The sequence below is a fragment of the Astyanax mexicanus genome, chromosome 19, assembly GCF_023375975.1.
Source record: "Astyanax mexicanus isolate ESR-SI-001 chromosome 19, AstMex3_surface, whole genome shotgun sequence".
NCBI classification, from domain to species: Eukaryota; Metazoa; Chordata; class Actinopteri; order Characiformes; family Acestrorhamphidae; genus Astyanax; species Astyanax mexicanus.
Genome location: NC_064426.1, coordinates 36041089 through 36067397, shown reverse-complemented (window position 1 = coordinate 36067397; position 26309 = coordinate 36041089). Strand labels below are relative to the sequence as shown.

General features: G+C 36.4%; 2 protein-coding genes across 2 annotated transcripts in view; both read left to right on the top strand.

Annotated features, from left to right (window-relative positions):
- itgb3a (integrin beta 3a) overlaps window positions 1-14675 on the top strand; it is a 31649-nt gene extending 16974 nt beyond the window's left edge. Inside the window, exons 11-15 of the mRNA XM_022665014.2 lie at window positions 3947-4169; window positions 5261-5361; window positions 5853-5972; window positions 8083-8249; window positions 9498-14675. Of these exons, the coding sequence (XP_022520735.2) occupies window positions 3947-4169; window positions 5261-5361; window positions 5853-5972; window positions 8083-8249; window positions 9498-9566 (680 nt within the window). The 3' untranslated portion in view covers window positions 9567-14675. The remainder of the gene's footprint in view (window positions 1-3946; window positions 4170-5260; window positions 5362-5852; window positions 5973-8082; window positions 8250-9497) is intronic.
- Window positions 14676-15051: 376 nt separating this feature from the next.
- Window positions 15052-23441, top strand: mettl2a (methyltransferase 2A, methylcytidine). The gene is made up of 9 exons (XM_007239302.4): window positions 15052-15299; window positions 16546-16634; window positions 17365-17633; window positions 17751-17800; window positions 18959-19019; window positions 19136-19275; window positions 20118-20224; window positions 21751-21816; window positions 22971-23441. The coding sequence occupies exons 1-9, from the start codon at window positions 15118-15120 to the stop codon at window positions 23138-23140; spliced, it is 1134 nt and encodes a 377-aa protein (XP_007239364.2). The 5' UTR covers window positions 15052-15117; the 3' UTR covers window positions 23141-23441.
- The last annotated feature ends 2868 nt before the right edge of the window (window positions 23442-26309 follow it).

Genomic DNA, 26309 nt, shown 5'->3' with positions numbered 1-26309 from the left:
CTCGGTTTAATCTATACCTGAATCAGATGGGAAATGATTCACTGAATAGTGACTCAACAAGCTTAATTCAACACACGCATTCACGGCAAAGTCACTAATCACAAACAGGCTGTGGGTATGTGGTAATCTGCCCAGGTTTACAATGTAAGAAGGCACCGAGAAGAGCAATAAACATTTCATGGCCATTTATAGAACAGTCACAGGTACAACACAGGAAACAGATCATGCTGCCGCTGCTGAAAATGTAATTTCTTGTGGAGAGTGAGCAACTAGTCCGAGGCCGTTGGCATGAACTGGACTGTGGGCAGCTGATCTGTGGTGGGTTACAGGGAATCCTGACCTCTAGAGTCTTCCATCAGTCTGGCCGGACAGATGACGGGTCAAACATACATTGGAATCAAGTCAAACAGGTGGGCAGTCAATAACTTGGAGGAAGACCAATAGTTGGAATTTATTTTTACTGGATTTATGGAGAACTATGAAAATGCAACATTATTAGAGAGTGTGGCTAATACAGTGGCTTACAATAGTATTCATACCCTTTGATCGTTTCCATATTTTGTCATATTACAACCACTAACATATATTTTATTTTATATATGTTTTATATTTTATTGGGATATAATGTGAAAGACCAACACAAAGTGGTATACAATTGTAAAGTGGAAGGGAAATTATGCATGATTCATTCACATTTTTTTTACAAATAAAAAATTTAAAAGTGGGATGTATTTAAAAGTATTCAGACCCCTTTTCTCTGAGTTCAACCAATTGCATTCAGAAGTTGCCTGATGACTGCTAATGACTAATGTGAGTTTGTGGTGGTCTTTTACATTAAATTCCAATGTAATATATATTTTTATGTTTGTGGTTGTAATGTGACAAAATATGGAAAAGTTCAAGAGGTATGAATACTTTTGCAAGCCACTATAATAACTCAAGCAGATCTAAATCGGCCTAAATAAAGGGAGAGAGCCAGAAGACAGGGAGGCATCTAAAAACACTGGCATCCACTATTGCAGCCCTAGTATTCATACCCCTAATTTTTTTCCATGCTTTGTCACATTACAACCACAAACATATATATATATATATATATATATATATATATATATATATATATATATATATATATATATATATATATATTTAATTGGAATTTAATGTGAAAAACCAACACAAAGTGTTATACAATTGTGAAGTGGAAAAAATGGTGTATGATTAAAACATTTTTTTTTAATTTACAAACAGAAACTGAAAAGTGCGGTGTGCAAAAGTATTCAGACCCCTTTCCTCTGAGTTCAACCAATTGCTATGAATACTTTTGCAAGCCACTTTTCTAACTCAAGTCGATCTATATCGGCCTAAATAAAGCGAGAGAGCCAGAAGGTAACATAGACACGGAGGCACCCAAAAACTCTGGCATCCACTATTGCATTCCTAATGTAATTACTGTTATATGTACAAGCATATAATGCTAAAATGACTGGCATAGTACACTTTATAGGAAATAGTGTGTCATGACTCATTTGTTTATGTCATACTATTGCCCCATACAGGGCTAGCATGCTTTCAGAATTTGAGCGAGGGAAATCTCAGCTTTAAAAAATATATATTCAGATATATATGTAGGCATAGCCCAAAAAAATATGCAGAGGTGTCCTCCACTGGTCTGGAACATGGCATGACTTTAGTGAATTTACTCAGTGGATTAAACCTTGGCTGGTATATCCAGACTGTACACAATAGTAGAAAGGGTGGTGTAGAGTTGGTTGCTTTATGTATACAATACTAGATATTACTAGACATTAATGGCAATGTTTATAGACCATTTAAACTGTAATCAAACTAAAGCTACCGCCCATTTGCTTCAGCACGTATCAACACCTCTAGGCAGCTGAACCTACACTGATACCACAGCACCATATAAGGAAATAACATCTAGATACTGGGGCCTTAAGCTCCAGCCTACTTGATATTCATGGTGATTTATTACAGCAGATTATGAAATGCTGCGCATCCCTTCAGCATGCCTGTGCACAGTTCTCAGCTATGATCCAAAGCCACAACTATCGGTCAGATCTTGGGTAATGCTGACAGGTTGTGCTGCTATCATGCGAGTATTAGGGTATTACCAAATAATAAAGCGCAGTGGAGCAAGATATCTTTGTGGGGCTCAGAGGATGCAGGCATATCTGACTGTGTATATATTTGTTAGGTTAGTTTGGGGATGTATAAAGGCTTGTGTGTGATTTTTGAAGTGGAAAGACTTAATTCAAGGCTGTCTTGACTATACGTGGGTGTATACATAGACTGACTTGTGTGTACCTGTATATGTGTACTTGGGCAGGCATGAACATGTGAGACTCTGTAGTAAGAACACAAACAGCCAAATATACTTTTTTACATATTCTAGCACATATACAGCTCTGGAAAAAAATAAGAAAGCACTTAAAAATGATGAGTTTCTTTGATTTTACCAAATTGAAAACATCTGGAATATAATCAAGAGGAAGATGGATGATCACAAGCCATCAAACCAAACTGAACTGCTTGAATTTTTGCACCAGGAGTAAAGGCATAAAGTTATCCAAAAGCAGCGTGTAAGACTGGTGGAGGAGAACAAGCTAAACTAGGGTTATTTATCATAAATTTATTTATTTGAGGTTTAAAAGCTCTGTATATTTTTTGTTATTTCAGCCATTTCTCATATAAATCTCAAATAAATGCTTCAAATGAAAATATTTTTATTTGGAATTTGGGAGAAATTTTGCTAGTAGTTTATAGAATAAAACAACAATGTTAATTTAACTCAAACATATACCTATAAATAGCAAAATCAGAGAAACTGATTTAGAAACTGAAGTGTTATACATATTTTTATTTATGACCCACTTGTACGCCTCATTTTATTGGATGTTGATATGCCATGTAACATAATATATATTAAAGATAAATAAGTAAGTACATACGGAAATAAATAAGAAAGAAATATAGAAAGATGTAATAGCAAAACAATGTGGTCAACACTATTCCAGAGAAGGTAAAATTAAAAATATGTTTTGAGGTGGAAAAGACGTTTATGTACATGCATAAATAACATGTTTCTCCTTTAATTCCAACCAAAATGTAGCATAGTTTCATCGAAAGGATAACTTCAGTTGTTGCAATGTGAAACCGGCCTAAACAAGGAAAGAAGATGGTGTGACATGAAAAGCCTTGAACAGGAAAAACAGTTGTAACACTTTCATTACACACATCATCTGCAAAGTAATCTCACAACATTGATTCTCATTCATTCAGAAACTGAAGTGGTCTCTTATTTTTTTTCTAGAGCTTTATATTAAAGAAGTTTATTCGGGACATTTAGCTCAAGCTCTCTTGAGTTTCTGCTATTGATCCTCTTCATACTAGGCTACATACGTTTGCTGAATATTTGCTGGAGTTTGACGTGACGTGTGCAGGTGTGATGAAACATGTATGAACCAAAAGGGTGTTGGAATGTTATATGTTTATACTTCCCAACATCCAGCCACAGTCAAATTCACTCTCTCTGTAAATTTTTATGATTTAATGAAAATAATTATTCCAGTAAATCATATATAACTGTTTACTTAAGTAAGGTAGATTTGTCTGCATATAAATTTTGAGTCACTTGAATGTCCGTCCGAGTTTTATACTTTCTTTTTTCAATTAGAAAAAAACTGCAGTTCTGATCAACATATTTTACAGATTGTTTAGTTGTCTGTTTTTTTGCTTATATTACCTCCATCTCTTAATGTTCAGATATGTTTAAATGTGTTAGAAATGCTTTCACAGTGTGTTCCAGATTTTTCTCATGACTTAATATGATTATGTATATAATACAGTATGTTTAATATGTATGATTAACTGTGTCTCCTTTCATAATTGTGTAAATCCTGTCTGTGTGTGTATTCTCTATCAGGGCATGGTGATTGTATGTGCGGGTTCTGTCAGTGTAACCCTGACTGGTCAGGTGAAAACTGTAATTGCTCCAGGAGGACGGACAGCTGCATGTCCAGCATCGGGCTGATGTGTAGTGGCCGCGGTCAGTGTGTGTGTGGCGCGTGCGAGTGCACTCAGCCTGGAGCGTACGGCGCAACTTGTGAGAAGTGTCCCACCTGCCCCGACTCCTGCACCATCAAAAAGTGAGTGTGTAGAACCGTGAGCTGTATCTTACTCCCTGCGAACAGTCTGTTTTCACCCCTTGCTCGTGGTGATCTGGAAATGAGGTCTGTTTAGATACATTTCTGGCATATTGCTATCTTGGCAGTGGAAAACCCAGGTGCACCACTGACTGATTTGAACCGTGACAACAGTCAACATTCAGACGTTCATTGCTATTTAGGCATTGCAGGCGTGCCATGTGATCTCAATGCACATACGCCCCTGCTCGTTATACACACACACACACGGACAAATCCAACATTTACAGCAAAAATAAACAGAATACAAAATAAAATATCATTGCTGTTCCTGTAAATTACCTGCTCACCCACTTTCACAGTGTGAACCCACAAGTCAGTTTCCTCTAAAAAAGTGCTGCTCCATTAAAATAGCGGTAGCCATTTGGCTATTCAGAGTTGAGTATATTGGCCTTTAGCCTGCTTCTAACCCCAGCTAGCACTGCTGGAGCAGTATTAGCATTACCCACTAAGCTATAGCTTTTTGGCCATGCAGAGGGAAGTATTATCGGCCTGTAGTCTGCTGCTAACCCCTGCTATCACTGCTGGAGCAGTATTAGCATTACCCACTAAGCGCTAGCTTTTTGGCCATCCAGAGGGGAGTATTATCGGCCTGTGGTCTGCTGCTAACCCCGGCTAGCACTACTGGAGCAGTATTAGCATTACCCACTAAGCGCTAGCTTTTTGGCCATCCAGAGGTGAGTATTATCGGCCTGTAGTCTACTTTTAACCCCAGCTAGCTCTGCTGGAGCAGTATTAGCAATACCTTCTAAACAATAGCCATTTGTCCATTCAGAGGTTAACGTTTACTGGTAGTGCGCCTTATAATCCGGTGCACCTTACAGTGCAAAAAATACGGTAATTAAGAGAATTAGTACATACCTTTTGCACTTTTTGTTCAATACAAAGTGTACTTTTCCTGTCGTTCCAATAGCAAAGACACTGACACTTTAAGCTGCACGGTTCGTGGTTACTGGTGCCCCTTGTTTCCAAGATTCAGGAGTGTAGATGTGTCATTTTGCATCTATTCATGGGTGTCTGTGTTGTGTTTGTAGGGACTGTGTGGAGTGTAAACACTACAAGAGAGGTCCACTGTTTGAGAAGAAAAGCTGTAACACAATCTGCAGAGATGAGATCACGCTGGTAGATGAGCTGGGTAAACACACTTTCACACTCTATTAGCTTCGCATGTCTCTAATTACTGCATGTGAGTGAATCTCCGTCATCGTCTGCAACGCCTGAGAAAATGTGAAATGTCCTGCCTGTTAGCTTGGGCTTCTCCACACTCAGTCTTATATACATCTTTTACACAAAAATGTTCATTCTCTCGAAGCTGCCTTCACCGCAACACTATTTTTAAGAATTTGAATGACAGAAAACACCACATTGCTGGTCTGGCCTTATCTTCTACATGAAGCTGATTATGACAGGAAATCAGCCTAACCACTTGTCAAAGTGTTTATGTAGTCTTTCAGCCCTCGTTTTGCTCTTATTTGCTCATTTACCACGCTCTTGTTTTAAATAGATATTGACATTTGCGCGGCCTAGCGCTTATTTAAAAAGACCTGAAGCTTCTAACAGCTCTAAATTCCTGCACGTCTTCTTGGTTGATGTAATTATCCTGTCTGTTTTGTCTTCCCTCTCCAGTCTTCCAGGAGAAGAGTGCGGTGAACTGCACCTATAAAGACGAAGACGACTGTGTACATCACTTCCAGTACTATGAAGACATCAGTGGCAAATCCATCCTCTACCTAGTTAAAGAACCTGGTAAGAAGAAGAAACACTGAGAATTAAAAGCACAAGCTGTTCTTCAGACTCTGGGAGGGTTTGTGGGTTCAAGTTGGAGACAGATCAGCACTAGCTGTTCCTGAATGACACAACAAACCTGCAGAAATGCCGAAACGCTAAAGCTAATTCTATGTTAAGTCTTGAGGATAAGGAGGCAATGTACCGCACACACAGTAACACATCTAAAAAAAGGTTGTGAACATTCTGAAGGAGGTGCGAAACTTTCAGAATCTACCATCTACACAGACAGAATCTACACAAAAATTGTTTTATCCAAAATACCTCTCACAGCTGCATTCTCCATCATGTGGTCTAATTGAAATAGCTAAAAGCCGGAAGCTATGGAGTCAAAAAAGGGTCATAAAGATTTTGAGTTTGTAAAACAGAAGTCTGTACTGAAATGTACTGAAACTTGTAACTGCGTTTAAACAACTACATGCACGAAAATCCAAATCCACAAATTAACTGGAATGTGCAAACTTGAAACAGAAAGTAATATTAATAATAACTCAAATGTACAAATGTGAAAAGATATTTTAATTATATATAAATATATATTTTTAAATTTGTAAATCCAATCTCTTGAATGTGTGAATCAGTACTGCTCAAATGGCTTAAGCTGGGTCTGACCAAAAATCACATGGAATTTGTGAGGTTGTAAATGTGACCGTGGGTGTTTTTCACTGTGGAGCTAAAAATCCTCTCATTCGTCTTCTCTGCTGCGTGTGCGAAGCTCTAGCTGCAGTTGCGAATTTTGACCCTGTTTTTACGCCTGATTGATGAACCAATAGGAAATCTTTATCCAGACCAATCAGATTACGGGGTTTGTTTAACCAATCAGAACACTGGGTGGGTCTCTGCAGCTCGGAGTACTACTCAAAACCCAGTACAGATAACATTAATTATCTGATACACGTACAGACAGTACTAGTCTAGCAACTCGCCTTTAGTATAATAATAAACACACAAACTGAATAACACCACCACAGATATCCTCTCTCATTTAACCAGTGATTAACAAGCTGCAGCATTAGCTTACAGTATTTTTTACACTATAAGGTGCACTTAAAATCCTTTAATCTCCCCTTAAATCGGTCAGGTTGTAAGGAGCAGTAAAGCCATGAGACTCGAGACTGGAGCAGTATTAGCATTAGCTGCTAACCGCGCTAAGCACTAGCACTTTGGCCATTAACAGGTGAGTATTATCAGCCTGTGGCCTGCTCCTAACTCTGGCTAGCACTGCTGGAGCAGCATTAGCATTACCCGCTAACCACGCTAAGCACTAGCTCTTTTGCTGTTTAGGGGCAGGTATAATCGGCCTGTATCTTGCTCCTAACTCTGGCTAGCACTGCTGGAGCAGCATTAGCATTACCCGCTAACCACGCTAAGCGCTAGCTCTTTTTCTGTTTAGGGGTAAGTATTATCGGCCTGTAGCCTGCTCCTAACCCAGGCAAGCACTGCTGGAGCAGCATTAGCATTACCCACTAACCTCGCTAAGCACTAGTTAGCTAGTATATCGGACTGTAGCCTTCCCGTTTACCTTGTTAAAAACAAGCCATGTGGGATGAACCGCTAGCTAATATCGCCCCAGGTTATTGGAACGCTCAGAGTTGCTCAGTGTAGCGCTGTCTGGTTAGCCTACGTGGAAATCTAAAAATCTAAGCTTACTGTAATAAACGGTATAAAAGTGCTTTATTCACCCAAATAAACTGTTTTCAGGAGAGAAATCTGTGTAGAGTAACATTCAGTGCTCGTTTGACATTAAAAATAATGAGCCTTATAATCCGGTGCACCTTATGTATGGAAATAGATAGACCATAAAACAAGACGGTTATTGATAGTGCACCTTATAATCCAGTGTGCCTAACAGTGTGTTTTTTTTTTATTACATTTTTAAAAAGCATCAAACCACAGCAGCATAAAGTGTATAGATTGTATATTTACACTGCTGTATTGTCCTTCTTAAATTCCTGTTGATGATCTACTTTTTAACAAACTTAAAAAAAGGAGTGCTGGAACTCTTTTTATGGGTTCCCCCCTAAGAAAAGGGGACATGTATTATATATATTTTCTCTTTTTCTTTGTGCAGAGTGTCCTAAGGGTCCTGATATCTTGGTGGTGGTGGCCTACGTGGCTGGCTCTATCTTACTGCTGGGTTTGGCTGGTCTGCTGATTTGGAAGCTGCTGATCACCATTCACGATCGCCGAGAATTTGCCAAATTTGAGGAAGAGCGAGCCAAGGCCAAGTGGGAAGCGGTGAGTTGAAACACATTTTTGTACACGTGAGGGTACTTGTTATGTCAAGTCCAAGCTGATTCATCTTGGCAGTGCGTTCCTTATGTTTTTCAGCTTAGTAAGTGAGAAAACGCTTTATGCTTTTAAGGATATGTGTACGCAATGGAGATTAGAATGTGTTTATTCTAAGGCATCAGCCTGTCTGTCCTTGTAAGACGTTTTAAAATGTCCTAAGATGTTGCAAACTGAGGGTGGAAGTGTTACAACAGTTTGGATTTGGTATGTGTAAACAAACTTTTACCTCTTGCATTCACATCTACTGACCTCTAGTGAAAAAAGTGAGTTATTACAGCTAGTTAGTTGTTTAAAGAGAGATAGAGCTTTTTATTGCTGCACTACTGTATGGACACACTTATTGGGACACACCCTTTTAATCAATGAATTTAGGGGTTTTATTCAGTTGTATTGCCACAGATATATCGTCGCTGTCCAATAAAAAATTGAACACTTATCTCAATTTAAACAGACAAACTGTTCCTTACACTGTGCCTTGATGAACGGACCAAAATAAACTATTCAAAATGACCTGAAATAAACTCTTTTTACATTGACTTCCATTGAAAGTTTACAAGTTTTTTTCTCTCTCCTGTAAATTTGCTGTTTTAGAGATAAGTGTTTTTCATTGGACAGCAACGATGTAAAATCTAGCACCTGACCATGCAGTCCATATACACTATGTAAAAACATAGAGAATAAAACACAGTGGATCAACACCAGCAGATGACATGTCTCTCCAAACCATCACTGATCATCAGTACATTTTTCATTTCATTTGTAAATCAATAGACCAGAGTCTGGAGGAAGAGTGGAGAGACACACAGTCCAAACTGCTCGAGGTCTAGTGTGAAGTTTCCACCAATCAGTGATGGTTTGGAGAGACATGTCATCTGCTGGTGTTGATCCACTGTGTTTTATTATCAAGTCTAAAGTCAGTGCAGTTTTGTTTTCCCACAAAATCTTACAGCTCTTCATGCTTCCCACTGCTGACAACTTTTATGAAGATGCAGATTTCATTTTCCAGCAGGATTTGGCACACTGCCCTCATTCCCAAAAATACCAATTGTTTTATATAATATTAAAATTTTCTGAGACACTGATTTTTGAGTTTTCGTTGGCTGTAAGCCGTAATAATAAATGAACTATAAAATAAATAAATGAGTTTTCAATTTAATTTTTTTTTATCAATAACAATCTCTGATTTTTTTCTAGGCCAATAATCCATTATATCGAGGAGCTACGACCACCTTTACGAATGTGACCTACCGTGGCAACTCATAAGGACGAAACACCTGCTGTAAAAACAATCACGCCACCACCAGTCACATCAGTGGCGAATCTAGGATTTTTCACAGTAAAGGGGCCATCAATGGGCCACAAGGGGCCAAGTATTATTTCACAAGTTAAAGCATGTTCAAACACTTGAATGTAATTTTAAAAAGCTTACACAGTAAAATCTATGGAGTAAATTTTGTGCCAAACTTTTTACATAAAAAAAATAATAATTTCTTTAATTATACTTGGTTACTTGGTTATTCTTTGTGGTTATTTAAAGATGATTCGCGTTTGGATTTTGCCAGTCTTTGCTTTTATTTTTTGTGTTTTTGATTGCAGGTTTTAGATTTTTGTATAAAACTTTGGCACAAACTTAACTTCTTACCAATTTTACATTATTTTTTTTAATTGTACATAGACAAAATAAATGACAAGACAGTGGCACTTCAGTGCGCCAATCAGATTTCAGCAGATTTCATTGCTCCTGTGGCTCCGCCCTCAGAACCTCCAGTGAGTCACATTCATTATAACTGCAGTCATCACATTCTGGCAGTCAACTGATAACCGGTCAAATTTGTGACTTTGCTGTGGTGCTGAGCTGTGCAGATCACCACCATGCATCTCTTGGGAATGTGGAATGGTGTTTTTTTTTATGTTTACATTTTTCTTTCTTAGAAATGTTTTAAAGGGCCCATATCAGGGAAAAGTACGTCTTTTTAAATGAACCACTTTGATATAGCATATAATCATGTTTTAAAACATACCATTCACTCCCCAGTACATGTTATCTAAAGATGGAGATTAAGCTGGACAAGCAATCCAAGAAAAGAAAAGTAAACATTTTGTGATGTCACAAAAACATGCGTTAATACATACTGTATACACCAGTTCAGACTACAGCAGTTTAATCTGCTCACTCACAGTAAGTTTAAATTTAAAGTCGTTCATGTTCACTGATCAGCCATAACATTAGGCCCACTGACAGGTGAAGTTAAAAAAGTAAAAAAAAAAAAAACATTGATTATATTCATCTACAGAGGCATCTGTCTATGGATGGGATATACATAATAGGCAGCGACTAAACTGTTCTTAAAGATGATGAGTTGAGGTGATGAGTCCCTGGCAAGCATGTTCACCAGCAAGTAGCCAGGCTGTAGGCTGGACCTGTGTCTGTCATTGTGCTGGACTGAACTGTGCCATTGAACAAACCAGTAAAAACAACACAACCCAGCCAAAAGCGTTTAGTATATATTTCTGACTATAAGGCACACAAGATTATAAGGCTCGATATCAATGAAAATGATCTATTTTCTGGTCTATTTTCGTACAGAAAGTTCAAAGGATTATAAGTCACATTAAGCGACAAATCGAAGTGAGCAAGGGTGACGCCATATTTCCCCTTTAACTCTTATGTGGTGTTCGGGTCTGTGGGACCCGTTTTCATTTTTCATCAAATGATACTAAAAAAAATATTGTTTCTAACTCAAACTCATTGGCATTGGCTCATTTTTTTGTGAAAAACATATATCAAAACACATTTTCGATAAACACACAATGTACACCCACCCCCAACCATTTATATTACATACATTATGCTTGGCCAAGGGCTAATAAACATTGCTTCATTTGTAAATTTGAAACTAAACAAATTTTCTACTCTTTTCTTGAGTTTAATTCATTTTCTTTTACATTTTATAAAAAAAAACTAATAAAAAAAGAGTAGCACTTTTTGAAAGAAATGTAACATAAGAAAGGTAAAGGGCAAATATTAACCATGTAAGCTGTTTATATTGCTTGCAATTTAGGTGAGGCAAGCATTTTAATGTAAAATTGCTTAATTTTGCTGAATTAAATACAAGTAACAAAGTAAACAAGTAACAAAAATATATACACCACACAAGGGTTAATGAGGAAACTGGGGGAAAAGCGCCTAAGTAAACAAAACTGTAATTCCTTAAAAAGTCAAATAAGCGTTAGATATTAATCTACACAGATTTCTTTCCTGAAAATCGTTTATTTGGGTGAGTAAAGCACTTCCATTTATTTACAGTAAGCTTAGATTTCCAATTAGCATTAGCATTAGCTTTAGCTGCTAACCGCAGTGCTAGCTGGACGTAAATGCCGACCGATAGCCCTAGACTGAGGAACCCTGTCTTCCGGTAGCGCAGGGCCCTATCAGCTAGCGGTTTGTCTGACTCTCTTTAAAAAAATGAATGACTTTCAGCCTCTGTGTTTCTTTTGTCGCTTTCACAATTAAAAAGGATCTGCTGTCTACTAATATCTATTAATGTATCACATACCACAGGACACCTTCAGAGATCTTGTGTAGTCCATGCCTTATATGGTCTGATCTTTTGTAATGGCACAAGAGAGATCTACTCAATTTTAGGCAATGTTATGCTAGTGTTATGGCTAATCACTGTACAGGTACAGAACCCAAGGAGCATCAGCCTGTTTAGTTCTAAATGGTATAGTAATGCTCTTTTTGTCTGCTTTTGATAAATCAAGGAATCCTTTAAAAAAGAAACCTTTAAGAATACAGGATATGGGCCCTTTAAGTAAAGCACCTCTCATACATATTACAAGAAACTGATTTAACCTGAATACCTGTGAAACATATGCAATTATTTTTCTTTCTTATCATGGCAAAACAAGAAGATCTTTTGGCAAACTGCAAAGTGCTGTGAAGCCTATAAGCCTGTCTAATGATGCAGAAGCTGTATCCGGTTCTTACTCAGGATCTTGGGAGTGTAAACTAATGACTGTTGAGAAAATAATGAGTACTTTGTGTTATGTATAGTCTTAATGACTGATTATTCTGAAGAGATGTCAAATGTTTGATGCACTTTAGTCTCAGGACAGAGCTGCACTTGTCTGAACATCATGGCTGTAACTGTAATGGATCCATCATCCCTCATATCTACTGATGCCTGTATATAGGGAGGAAATTATTAGGTTATTAAGTACCAGTAAAACATGTTAATTAGTAAATTATTTTTGACATTTTGTCATCATCGACTTGTGTGAGCACTCATCAGCCACATAAACAAACCATTTTTCTTTATTACAGTCTTTATTGTAAAAAGTTGGGATAAGTATGGATAATGCAATTAAAATTGTGTTTTTTACATTTACTTTGACTTTTATTTGATTGTAGACAGTGTAAACTCAAGAGATATTATGTTTTGCCTGGTCAACTTCATTTATTTCATTTGTTAATATACTGTACATCTATTCTAACACGCCCAGTCCTGTCGCCGTAATCTCTATTTCTGTAGCCGTGCCTTTGTATTTTTATTTTTTTGTATTTTGTAATGTATTTTCTGCATTAATGCTGCCACCAAAGAAGTGTACTGACACAGTACACTTCTTTGGATGGTCTTTTTTGGTGTTCATTTCTTGAAAAAAAAATATGGAATAACAATGGAATGCTTTACAATTATCTGACCACAGCAGCTGCTTTCCATGAGAATGTAATGGTGGGGCAAACAAGCTATAAGCTAATCCTAAAAGGGAGATGAGCACACCAGAAAAGGATTGATTAAAGGAAGCTGCTGAAGTGAGCACGCCCTAGGCCAGGGGTGTACAGAAAAACAGGCCAAAGAGTCTAAAAGCGGAGAGGCTGCGCAGTTTTAGCACAGAAAAACGGGCCAAACAGTCTAAAAGTGAAGAGGCTGCGCAGTTGTAGCGCAAAAAAACAGGCCAATAAGTCTAAAAGTTGCCGTAATTAACAAGTTTAATATTAAGAGACATCATGAAATGAAACATCAATTTGAAAAATCGTAGTTTACGCAACACTGTCAAAGAGAGTAAGTCAAGTAAAATGATGTGTAAATGAAGGTAATCAGGAAAATGTATTATTAAAAGTGGTTTATTTCATTATTTGTTTTATTATAGAGTCTGTGGCCCGTGACTTCAAATATATTTCTCCTTCTGGCCCCCAACAAAAAAAGTTTGGACACCCCTGCCCTAGGCAGACGTCCCAAGTCTCCTGGAAGTTGCGGGAGTTCTCTTTACCTGTTCTCTAGCTCCTGTGAGCCATTGCAGTGCCATAAACAAGCCAAAAGCAAGAGTCCACCATTAAAAGGAAAATCATTGAGCTTCAATGTGTTTCAAAATAATATGTGTTTGTAAATGGGCTCATTAAACCGCAACTGTTGAAAACATTTTTATCCTAAACCAGAGTCACACACTTTTACTATTTATATGAAATCTGTGGCAAAGTTAACGCTAATAACTTTTTCTTAACAATTCTGTGGGCAATTGTAGTCCTCTCAAAATAACTCTGGAATTACGCTTTTGGAATCAGGCACTAACAGGACAATGGCTATTGGAGTTCTTTATTAGTTAAATAAAATTGGATATGGTAAGTAGTGATCCATTTCATTCAGAGACCCAGTTTAGTCTTGATACTATTTCTTGTTTTGGCTTCAGTGCATTTCTGATTTCTGACATTTGTGATGGTAACCCTTGAAGGGATTGGATCCGACCCTGTAAGAATCTGGGCTGCTTAGTGCTGGAGACATGTCAATCTACGCTGTCATTGATAAAAAAAATGTCATTAATGAAAACCAGCAATACCTGGGTTTTATTCATGAATTTCAAGTGCCTTTTTTAAGCAAGGATTTATTCTGCTGACTTTTTTTGTACATTTGTGTAGAATGCTACTTTTTCTATTAGGTGTTCTGAATAAACTGTAATTTTACACATTGACTACACTACAATATTGATAGTCTTAAATAAACCCTGTTACAGTTATTATTACTAATGGTGGGTTTGTTTTCATGCATTCCATTATCTTGATGATCAGTGACCAGTGTCTATAAATTGTTTTCAGCTCTTTTGTTCGGTGTTATGCTACTGTAAAAAAAAAAAAAGAAATTGTCAACATCTTACATTTTTCTTGTAAAAAAAAAAAAAAAACCTTGTACCTCCATTTTAATATAATTTGATTGTTCCTGTTTTCTTGCTTGTGTGAAAGTTTTAAGATAAACGGATCAAAAATTCTTTAAATTGTTCTGTGTCTAGACTGAAGTTCTATATGGCAAGAATGAATGCGCTTTTCAGAGACTAATTCTTATCACATTCTGTGGAAAATAAATATGTTCAGAACCATGTACGTTTTATTCTTTGTGCATTTTGCTCCTGAATATCACCGGATCCACTTATTATATATATATATATATATATATATATATATATATATATATATATATATATATATATATATATATAAAATCTGTGTATTTATGTATATATATAAACAATATAATAACAATATAATAATAATTATTTCAAAAATATGTATATATAAATATAACAATTATTTTATACACTTTTTAACATGCCATACCGTATGTCTGTCTTTGTTAAAGAGCATAATACAAAGTATTTTCGCGTCAATTTATTATTTTTTTATTAATTTATTTTTTATAATTTCAGTCAATGCGGCGTCTATGTATTACTAACATGTCTATGGTCTGGTCAGTAGGGGGAGATAGGGAGCCCACAGCTGTTCACGCTGTAAACACCACAGAAACAGGAGCGGAGAGGCGGCATGGCGGCGCCCGCGGCTGCTGGTGTGCCGGTGGCTGAACTGAGCAGGACCGAGTCCGTTAACGGAGCGAACCGGAGACCTGAGGACGGGCAGGACCAGACCCCGGCGGACGGACAGAAGCGACCGCAGTTCGGGACCCGGTTTCTCACAGACCCGCGGCAGGTCTTCCAGCACAACGCGTGGTAGGAGAGCGGCGGCTCACTGACTCTCAGCTCTACAGTCACTACAGTCCACACTAATACACCCCTATCTTTAGATACATGTTTTTAGTTGGACAGCGACAGTATTCTGTCAGTTTTTCTTAACAGTTAAACTCCTGACTGATACAGTTTTGACTGTTCGGATTTAACTTAAAGCATGCTCCTTAATAGGGGATAAATTATACTAATTAATGGCCTTAGTGTGCTTCTATGACCCTCCCTACAAATCCAAATATATTCATTCTAAAAGCAGGATGTTCAGTAGGTCTTCTTGGAGGTTTTCTAGCCATGACTGCTTTTGCCGATTATCTGAGCAACTGTGGCAACATAGAGATATCAGAACAGCAAACTCTGTCTACACCAAAGAAACTGAAGAACTGAAGAGAGTTGAGCCCTTAATAAAATCACCAAATGTATACACTCTCAATAATGCCTTTTAATCATTCTGGGATTTTCTGTGAGACTGATCATTGAATTCAGCCCTACTAATTTTCGTAATTGTGTAGAATGTCTATGATAATATCTTGAAAGAATACATGGAAAAAAAAAAAAACAATGAACATGGAGCTGGATTATATGGCAAATTCACAACATCACAATATTTTACCTAATATCAGCCCATATGTAATTCCTATACTAATATAAGAAATACAACGCAGTACATTCACAACGGAGGTCTGTAAATACAAACGTCCAAAAATATCAATTAATGTTATCTACCCTGTGAAGAACTTCAGTCAGTCAAAAATATCAAACACCATCTTGATTGATATAAATGTTAAAACATTGTTTATTAATTTTAAACAAAAATCATTTTAAATAAAAAAAACAGTTCCATACAGTACGTGATTTATTTATTATTTTATCAGCAAAATAAGTACAGAAAAATGCAGTTTAAAATAAAATACAATACACTTTTTTTGCTCCCTGCTTACCTTAATGTTTGTTGCATGAAAATTAACAGTATTTTTAATTTTATGATAACAGACCATTAAAAAATGGAAATGAGTCAAATCATCCATAGTTATTTGTAGTTTGTGATAACTAACAATTCTGTGTAATGCAACCATATAAATATAAATGGAACGTCCTTAATTATTTTTTTGTTGGCGGTGTTGTTGGTGGTAGTACTAGTTGTAGAATTATCTAATAAGTTAAAGTAGACATCACATTGTGTGAGATGTTTTCAGGTTTCTGTATATATATATATTCCCTTCTGATCTGGTAGGGATAATGTGGAATGGTCAAAGGAGCAGGAGGAAGCCGCACAGAAGAAAGTGCAGGAGAACAGCCAGCCTCTCCCAGCAGAGAAACAAGGTATGTGTTCTGTCCATTATGAGCTAAATAAAATTAAAGTAATTCGTTTAAACTGAGAAAGCTGTTTAGTAGTTGTTCTCTGAAGCTTTAATGGTAGAAGGTTTGATCTCTCATTCATAAGGACCATATGGGGCAGTAAGGCCTGTCACAATAATTATGTTATCGACTTATCGAACAATAAATGGACACTACCTCAATAATATTTGATAATAGTGATATTGTCTATTAGGGGTGTCACGATTCTCTAAATCCTCGATTCGATTTTATTTCCAATTTTAGGGTCACGATTCGATTCTCGATTTTCTTTTTTTCTTTTTCTTTTTTTTTTACAGCAGAGAGGCTTATGCCAGTTTTAGATTAGTCTATGATCAGTCGTTGGTTTGATTCATCAAATTTACAAAATCTTATTTCAAAAGGTGGGCTTGATATAACTGATGCAAAGTGATACAAGTGATCTGTAATACACCACATTAGGCACTAATGGTCAAATTTAAATAATTTAATTAAGAAATATATATGTAATGTCATCTAGTGGCTTTCTTTGGTAGCAGCAGTGTGCGCTATTAAAACAGCAATGTGCAACATAAAATAAATAATACAAAAAATACAGGAACAGTCATGTACAAAATAATAGAACAATTAGAGCCTTAACAAACTGAACTACAAACTGATGTGTTTATCATGATCATAACTCATAATGTGCTGAATACTATTTGCTTCCTTTGAACAGAGGAGTTTGACAGTAATGCCAATGAGTACTGGAATTCCTTCTACACTATCCACGAGAACCGCTTCTTTAAAGACCGCCACTGGCTCTTCACTGAGTTCCCTGAACTCGCCCCACAGCAGAAACATCCCCAGAGCTCCACAGAAGAAGCCCCTTCAACTGAACCCAGTAAAGACACATCAACTGTTTTATTAAATGGTGAAGAAACTCCTGCTCCTTACATAGAAGAAACTGGCTTTCCTGGAGCCTCAGCTTCTTATCGCATTATGGAGGTGAGTCGTTTTATGTGTATCTTGGTGTGTTTGGGCTGTTTGTATCTATATTAACACAGATTTATTTATTGTGAGAGTTTTCTAGGCGTTTACAAAGTAATGTGTGCCTTGTCATAGGTAGGCTGTGGAGTGGGCAATACAGTCTTTCCAATCCTCAAGACTAACAAGTGAGTAAACAGGACTTTATGTATTTTATGTAAATACTGTATAAATGTAGGACAATTTAGATCCAAATATTGTAAATTATTTTCCAAAAAATCTTATTGTATTTCATAAACCGATGTTGAATGTTTTTTCATGTGGAGATATCATTCATAGTAATTTTACTGTACCGTATAGGGTCTGGTTATTATTAGATAAAGAGGTTTTATTGCCATTTCATAATTTCTAAGTACAAGTACACAGTCGAACAAAATTCCATCCCATTATTATGGGCACGTGAAATAGTTTTGTCTAAAATCTAACATGATCACTTGCGCCGAGTGGTTCAGCGGTCTTAAGCGCTGCCTCTGATTGGGAGATCTCTGGTTTGAATCCCGGTCATGTAGCTTGCCATCAGCTGCCGGAGCCCTAAGGAGGGCACAATTGGTCTTGCTCTCTCTGGGTGGGTAGATGGCGCTCTTTCCCCTTATCACTCCTAGGGTGAGCTGATGTATCAGAACCGAGTTGCTGCGCTTTCCTCCGAGCGCACTGTGATGCTATTCGGAAATGCTGCATCAGCAGCAGTTTGAAAAGAGGCAGCGGCTAGTCTTCATCCTCCTTGTGTTGTGGCATCACTTGTGATGGGGGGGATAATTAGTGGGAAAATTGGCCTCGCTAAATTTGCAGAAAAATGGGAGAAAATTAGGAATACATTTAAAAAAAAAATCTAAAAACAAATCTGTACACAACACTCTAATTCTCAAGGATCTGCACGGTCTACTAGTAAGATCTCACACAGGAGCTCTTTAAAGCTCCTAGTTGCTGTGGCTTCTAAATTTGGAATGCTGTTGCCCAGTTTCTCTCTGATTGTACTTCTGTCTCTTTAAATTTTTGTTGTATAATACATACTTGTGTGATGGAATAAATTCAGTGCTTGTTATCCATATGTCTCCCATTTTAATCTAAAGAACCACAATAATATAATAATAAAACATGACGAGTCATGTTAATTGTTTTTTTATATATATATTTATATTTTTAACATTTTCTTTTTTTTTTGGTTTACAGTTCAGACAAGACAGCATTCAATTATATGCATTTATCATATAAAAAACAGTGATTCCACATTGTTAAATGCAAGTGTTAAAAATATATATATTTTTGTCGTTCACTTTGTCTTTCAGTGATCCGGGTCTTTTTGTCTACTGCTGTGATTTTTCTAGTACAGCTGTTGACCTAGTCAAGGTAAGAGAGAGAATGGCATCTAATCCTTGGTTAGCTTTTAGCTTCATATTTACTCAGTTGATTGATGGACTAACTGATTAATTAATTTATTTATTTATTGATTGATTGACTTGCAGTCTAATCAGGAGTATGACCCGTCACGCTGTCATGCTTTTGTCCATGATCTGAGTGATGTCACAGCGGAGTATCCAATGCCAGAGGGGAGCCTTGATGTGATTGTGCTCATATTTGTCCTCTCTGCTCTACATCCTGACAAGTGAGTGGGATATATTTAGGGCTGGACTTTTATCAAGAGCACAGTAATAGATATGCATTAAATTACATTTAAATAATGCTTCACTCAGTGTGAAAAATGCTGGATTAACAAACAACAAGCACTTGTATGGAGTTTGGCAGAAATTTATATATAAACTGCTGAGGCCTGTTACAATAATTACATTATTGACATATATGATAATATATAGACAAATCTCTTTTTTTCTGACTGTAATATCATCCATTGTGTTTACTTGCATGTTTGTTTTCATACGAATGAACTCTCATAAGAACGATTTGGATGTGGATGATTCTGAATTGATTCACAAATGTCAAAAATGTGTAACATACCTGCCAACATGTACGCATTTTGCTTAACAGGCATGCATGTTACCCTCCTAGTGCGCTTGCACGACTCCATGTTCTAATGTACACGCATTATTTGAGCTTGCATTTCGTTAAGTTGTCCCACATTTGTGTGTTTTTTCGTAACTACCTATAGAGCCATCCATTAATTTCACATGCTTAATTTTCCTCCAAACTGTCAAAACTTTCTGAATGGAGAGATTTTGTGGGAAAAGGTTTTTTCCTTGAATGAAAATAAGCTAAAGTGAATTTTTTAAAATGTAAAAAGAAAATGTGTAAATGTAAGGCGTAGAAGTGAATAGACTTCTGAAAAATAATTACTCCAGTAAAGTATAGATAGACAAAATTTCAAATGAAGTATTTGTACTTTCTTACCCGACACCTCAGCTGATAAATAATGTAAATTAACTAAATATTTGTATTTGTAAGTGTAACACTTACACACTTGCTGTTACATGCTGTATTTTTGTCCTACAGGATGCAGAACTCCATCAATAAACTGGCCCGACTGCTGAAACCAGGAGGGGTTCTCTTACTGCGGGACTACGGACGCTACGACATGGCCCAGCTTCGATTTAAAAAAGGTTGCAGTCCTATCACTGCAGTCTGTACATGAATGAGTCTAGCATCTAAATCACTTCTTCTTTTTTTTTTTTTTTTTTTAGTATTACACAGCTAATAATAAAACAACTATTTTAGCCAACAACCTTGTCTAGAGCAACTAGGCTGGGTTCATACTACACAATTTTAGGAAATATTTCCACCAGCTAAAATACTTAATTTTCTGAAAGTCCTTCATATGAGGAAACTAATTTGTGTGCTAATGTGATGCTCAAGTCACAAACATTGTTGATACCGTAAATTGCCAATATGTTGCTGTTATGGCACAAAGCACAAACAAACCATTTTTAGGGCTGTTTCTCAGAGCAGAGGCGAATCTCAGCGTTTGCTCAGCACTGCCTTAGTGGCTCTGTGGTTTGATATCTGGACTGCTACAACCAATGAGAGAACAGAACAAAGGGTAAGGAGACAGCTGAGAGGGGAGTTACATATAGTCGCAAGAAAAAGTATGTGAACCCCTTTGTATTTCATGGTTTTCTGCATATATTTTTAGTAAATTTTGAGGATACTGACAAATATACTGTGCCTAAAATAAATACACAAAACAGCCATAAAAACAAGTATGTGAGTCAAGAGTTAGCATACCTGGAATCTTGCTAGTTTGCAGGTGTGCACTTGAGCTTATTTGCCTGAAAAATAAAATTTTTTTTTTTAGTTTAGTGTGCACAAAAATGATCTATGTATGTAAACCAGGCCGCACCTAAAATAGCTTTTAGGAGGATTTACAATAAAAAAAAATTAAAAAGCTGAAAAGGGTTAAAAAGTGATTTCATACACTGGAGAAATTCACCAGGCCTCATCCCAGTAAGTCAAATGGAGACGAGTTGGGAATGTGGCTAATCTGCCTAGAAATGGGCACCTAATCAAAATGACCCCAAGAGCACAACAGAAACTCATCAATGAGGTCCATTGGTATCTGAAAAATACCAAAAAAGACACTGTACATCACCATGAAAATGTCATCCTAACTGTAAAGTATATTGGCGGGAGCATAACGAACTTCATTTGATCCTGCTTTGCTGCATTAGGGCCTAGCTATCTTAAAATTATTAAAAGCTTAGTGGCCGTAAGTTGCTGATCATCTAGTTTGAGTGTTAAGCTGATGATGTGTATTGGGCTTGGCCCAGACGTAAATGGGAACCCCCTAGTCCACCACGGGAAGGGTGGTGTTCTTACCTACTGTGCTACACGAGCTGCAGCTGCATGCTATTATCACCACTAACACTGAACATAATAGAGGTTTCTGACACTGTATGACATGCTTATATATTAATATATAATAATACCAAATTGACTGAAGGACGCTGCAGGACTACAGAAGCATTTTATTTATTTTTTGGTTGGTTAATTTTTAACGGATGAAAGTTATCAGAATCTGATTAAAGGGTCCATTTAATCTCCAAACAGTTAATTTTCCTACTTTTTAAAATTAATATACTTGTACTTGCACAAGTATCATTAATGTTATTTTTATGTTTTGTCATTTTAGGAAGGTGCTTATCTGAAAATTTCTATGTCAGAGGAGATGGGACACGAGTGTATTTTTTCACTCAAGGTAAAAACACTTCACAAGCAGCAAATGCACACAACTGAATATATATTTTTTTTTTTAAACATCATTTTACAATTGTTCGGGGTACTTTTGCGATAATGATATTCTTGGCAATATGACAATACACGTATTATTATGTTTAATATTTTGATCATTTTAAAAATGCACTACTGCAGCAAATTAAATAGTATTCTTTAGTGTAGATATAAGTTTCATACAAATACTGTAATGTAATAAAGCAATGTACCACAATATAATTAAGGTTATTTGTATTATTAATCCTTTATTTGTATTTATTTATTCTTTAGTATAGATACAATTGCTGTAGTCATTAGATCATAAAATACTATTATTTTTTCATACAATCTATATAACCTATAGCTTGTGTTATTAATCCTATTGCATTTGTATTTAAGAAATATATTCACAAATATGCACCTCTGGACAAAAATAAGAGACCACCCAAAAAGTATGAGTTTCTTTGATTTTAACAAATTGAAAACATCTGGAATATAATCAAGAGGAAGCTGGATGATCACAAACCATCAAACCAAACTGAACTGCTTGAATTTTTGCACCAGGAGTAAAGGCATAAAGTTATCCAAAAGCAGTGTGTAAGACTGGTGGAGGAGAACATACCAAGATACATGAAAACTGTGATTAAAAAAAACAGGGTTGTTCCACCAAATATTGATTTCTGAACTCTTTATGAACTTTATGAATATAAACTTGTTTTCTTTTTTTTTGAGGTCTGAAAGCTCTGCATTTTTTCTGTTGTTATTTCAGCCATTTCTCATTTTCTGCAAATAAATGCTCTAAATGACAATATTTTTATTTAGAATTTCGGAGAAATGTTGTCTGTAGTTTATAGAATAAAACAACTTTCATTTTACTCAAATATAAACCTATAAATATCAAAATCAGATATATATCAAATATCAAATTCCAGGGCTGTGTATATATACAATATATAAAATACAGATTTTTGCACACATTGCACATTGAATTGTGATTGAAACATGGGTTTCTAGTCCAGCTTAAACTAAAAACAGGAACCGGGTTCACTGGTCCTTGACTGAAGCTCAACTGTATATTTCTTCTTTTAATACACTCTTCATACATTTTCCCCATTCCCTTTTCCTCTCTTGTTCTCTCAGAGGAGCTGCATGATCTGTTTATTGGAGCAGGCTTGGAAAAGGTGCAGAATATGGTGGACCGGCGGCTTCAGGTGAACAGAGGGAAGCAGTTGACCATGTACAGAGTATGGGTGCAGTGCAAATACCGCAAGAACCAAACGCCTTCACAAGAACCAGCAGCTCAGGACTGAGGAACCAAGAAAAGAACTGAGAAACCAGCAGAACACTGGACAGTGGAAACTCAAAGCATGAGGCGTGAACCGCATCTCTGGGTACTGTAAAAAACAGAACCCTGAAAAATTACAGAATGGTGCTTTGTTCCACACCCTGAATGTTTTCAGTAAGGAAAAGAAGAAAGGTGGAGGACTTCTTCATCCTTCTTTACTGCCCACATTGGAAAAGTTGTGAGGATTCTTGCTTTTGAATCATCTTAATTAAATGTTTTTACCTGAATTTGTATCTTAAATAAAAAAATGGCATGCTTTTAACAAACCTGCTTTTTATCTGTATATTTTATTGTAAGAGACATGCTAAACTCTAAGGAGAGGTTTAATATATCAGGGAGCACCTGTAATATAATGTTTCCTATAAAATGGCGTTTCAGTGATTTGAAACTGTCACACCTAGACGGAAATAACATTTCTACAGGGCATGCAAGCATCTAGTTTTGAGCGTTTAACATTCCTTAATCTAGAGTTTTGCATGCATCACTGAAGGCATTACCAACCACAGTGGACAGTGCAGTGGATGGTATTTATTGGTGGCATCTGGATAAAGATGTCCATGGGAACTGACAATGACTACGTGTCCCATGACTTTTGGCATGTCTGTATAGTGGCTTTCAAAAGTACTTGAACTTTTTCTTATTTTATAACCTTACAACCAACTTAAATGTATTTTATTGATATTTTAAGTGATAGACCAACACAAAGTTGCACAAAATTGTAAAGTGAAAAGTGTAATTGAAAAGTATTCAGCCCCCCCCCCCCCTTTTATCAATCCTTATTAGAGCCACCTTTCACTGCAATTACAGCTGCAAGTCTTTTGGGGTTTGTCTCTAACAGCTTTTCACATCTAGAGACTGAGATTTTTGCCCATTCTTCTTTGCAAAACAACTTAAGCTCTTACAGGTTGAATGTAGAGAGTCTGTGAACAGCACTTTTTATGTCGTGCCACAGATGCTTAATGGGATTTAGGGCAGGACTTTGAATATTCTTTGATCTAACCATTCCACTCTAGCACTGGCTGTATTTTTAGGCTCATTGTCTTCCAGTGTTGATTCACTGGAAGGTGAATCTCTTTCCTAGTCTCCAAGTCTTTTGTAGATTCCAACAGGTTTTCTTACAGGATTGTCCTGTATTTAGCTCCATCCATCTTCCATTCAACTCTGACCAACTTCCCTGTCCCTGCTGAAGAAAAGCCCCCCCACAGCATAATACTGCCACCACCATGTTTCACAGTGGAGATGGTGTGTTCAGTGTGAAAAGCAGTGGTAGTTCCACTTCTCAATTATGTGCTAATTCATGTTGGTCTATCATTTAAAATCTCAATAAAATACATTTAAGTTTCTGGTTTAAGGTGGCAAAATCTAGAGTATTACACGTTTATGATATTGTGCAAAATTATAAACGTCTAGATATGCTATATGTTCAGATGTGTCTAGACACAGTTTCTAATGATTGCATTAAGTTGCACCTATTACTCACACGTGAAAAAGCACACACCCAGACACACAGATTGTCTCTAGTCCCTGTAAAGAAGTACAGCCAATAGAATAGGACTCTTAAGAGCAGATAGAGATTATTAGTAATATTGCTACCCTATTTAATATCAGGTGTGAATTAGAAGGGTATAAACGCCTGGATGAATGAGTTGGGGAGTTGGTGAAGAGGTGGTTGGGTTAAGGAAGTATTCCAACATCCTCAAAGATAATCTCTTTTTAATACTCTTAATTTTAAAAGAAACAAAAATGAGGCGTCCCAATGCATGGCTTTTGAATTACTATCTTGGTACATATATAAATAAAAAACATAATAAAAATGCCTTTTCAGGTATGTAACTTAAACTTAAACATTACATTCTAATATGTATAAATGTAAAGAATAAAGATACTTTCTCTTCACAGTATTATGCAGCTTCACTTTCAGAGGTGAGTATGATTAGGAATATTAGCTACAAATCGTCAACCATCTGTGAACAAGGACTATTACTAACACCCATTAATCAAAAGTGTCTCTCTCCATTACATACCCTTGATCATATCAAATTTCTAATATATACAATTGTGATCTAATCAGCTAATCATGTGGCAGCAGTGCAAGACCAGTTAGAGAAAATACAGTTATGTGATCTCAGGGGTTTTAGGCATGGTATGACTGCTGGTACCAAATGAGATGGTTTAGTGTTTGATATTTCTGGAACTGCTGATTTGATGGAATACCAACACAATCTCTACTGTCAGAATGGTAAAATAAAATATTAATATAGCTAACAGAAAAGTTACTGTGACTCAAATAATCACTCTACAATTGTTGCAAGAAGAAAAGCAAAATCTTTTTTAAGTGAAATAATTTCATTCCAAATATTTTGGATGATTTTTATTAGTCTATTTATCATGAAATGTTCACAAATCAGCATCAATAAAAAAAATCAATAAAAGGGTGGGGGTTTCTGACAGTAGAGGTTGTGTTGGTATTTCATTGAATCAGCAGTTCCAGAAATATCAAACACTAAACCATCTCATTTGGTACCAGCAGTCATACCATGCCTAAAACCCCTGAGATCACATAACTGTATTTTCTCTAACTGGTCTTGCACCAAGGGGGGTGATAGGCCCAGCTGTCAGACACTGAAACTCCTTAATGGCTGCCCTGATACTGGCAAAGATGAAACCAAAACTTCAAACGAAACTCCACACTGTTTTTTGCTACATTTGTGTCAGTTTAGAAGCCATAACTGATCACAGTTCTATATATATAGGTCACATTAAAAAAACAGATGCAGTGTAAACAGCCTAAAACCTTTTTGGATTTTTTTTTTTTTTGGATTTTTTTTCACTTTAACACTTTTGGCAGAGGCTCAAGAGAACTCGACTGAAACTAAGCTCCTTTAATATATTTGCATTATATATTTTTAATGAGGCTATACTTTTATACTTTAAGTAGTTTTGAAGCATAACATTTTTGGGCAATTGTACTGTATTGTCTGGATATTGGAGGGCTATTTATCAAGCTGTTTGTACTATATTTTAGCTAAATATAGCCTTTGATTTTGCTTTGCTAAGTGATAAAAGTATCCTGCTTGCTGCAAGTAAAAAAGGTAATCACTTGGATCTACTAAGCCTGATTTGGTTTATGCAGT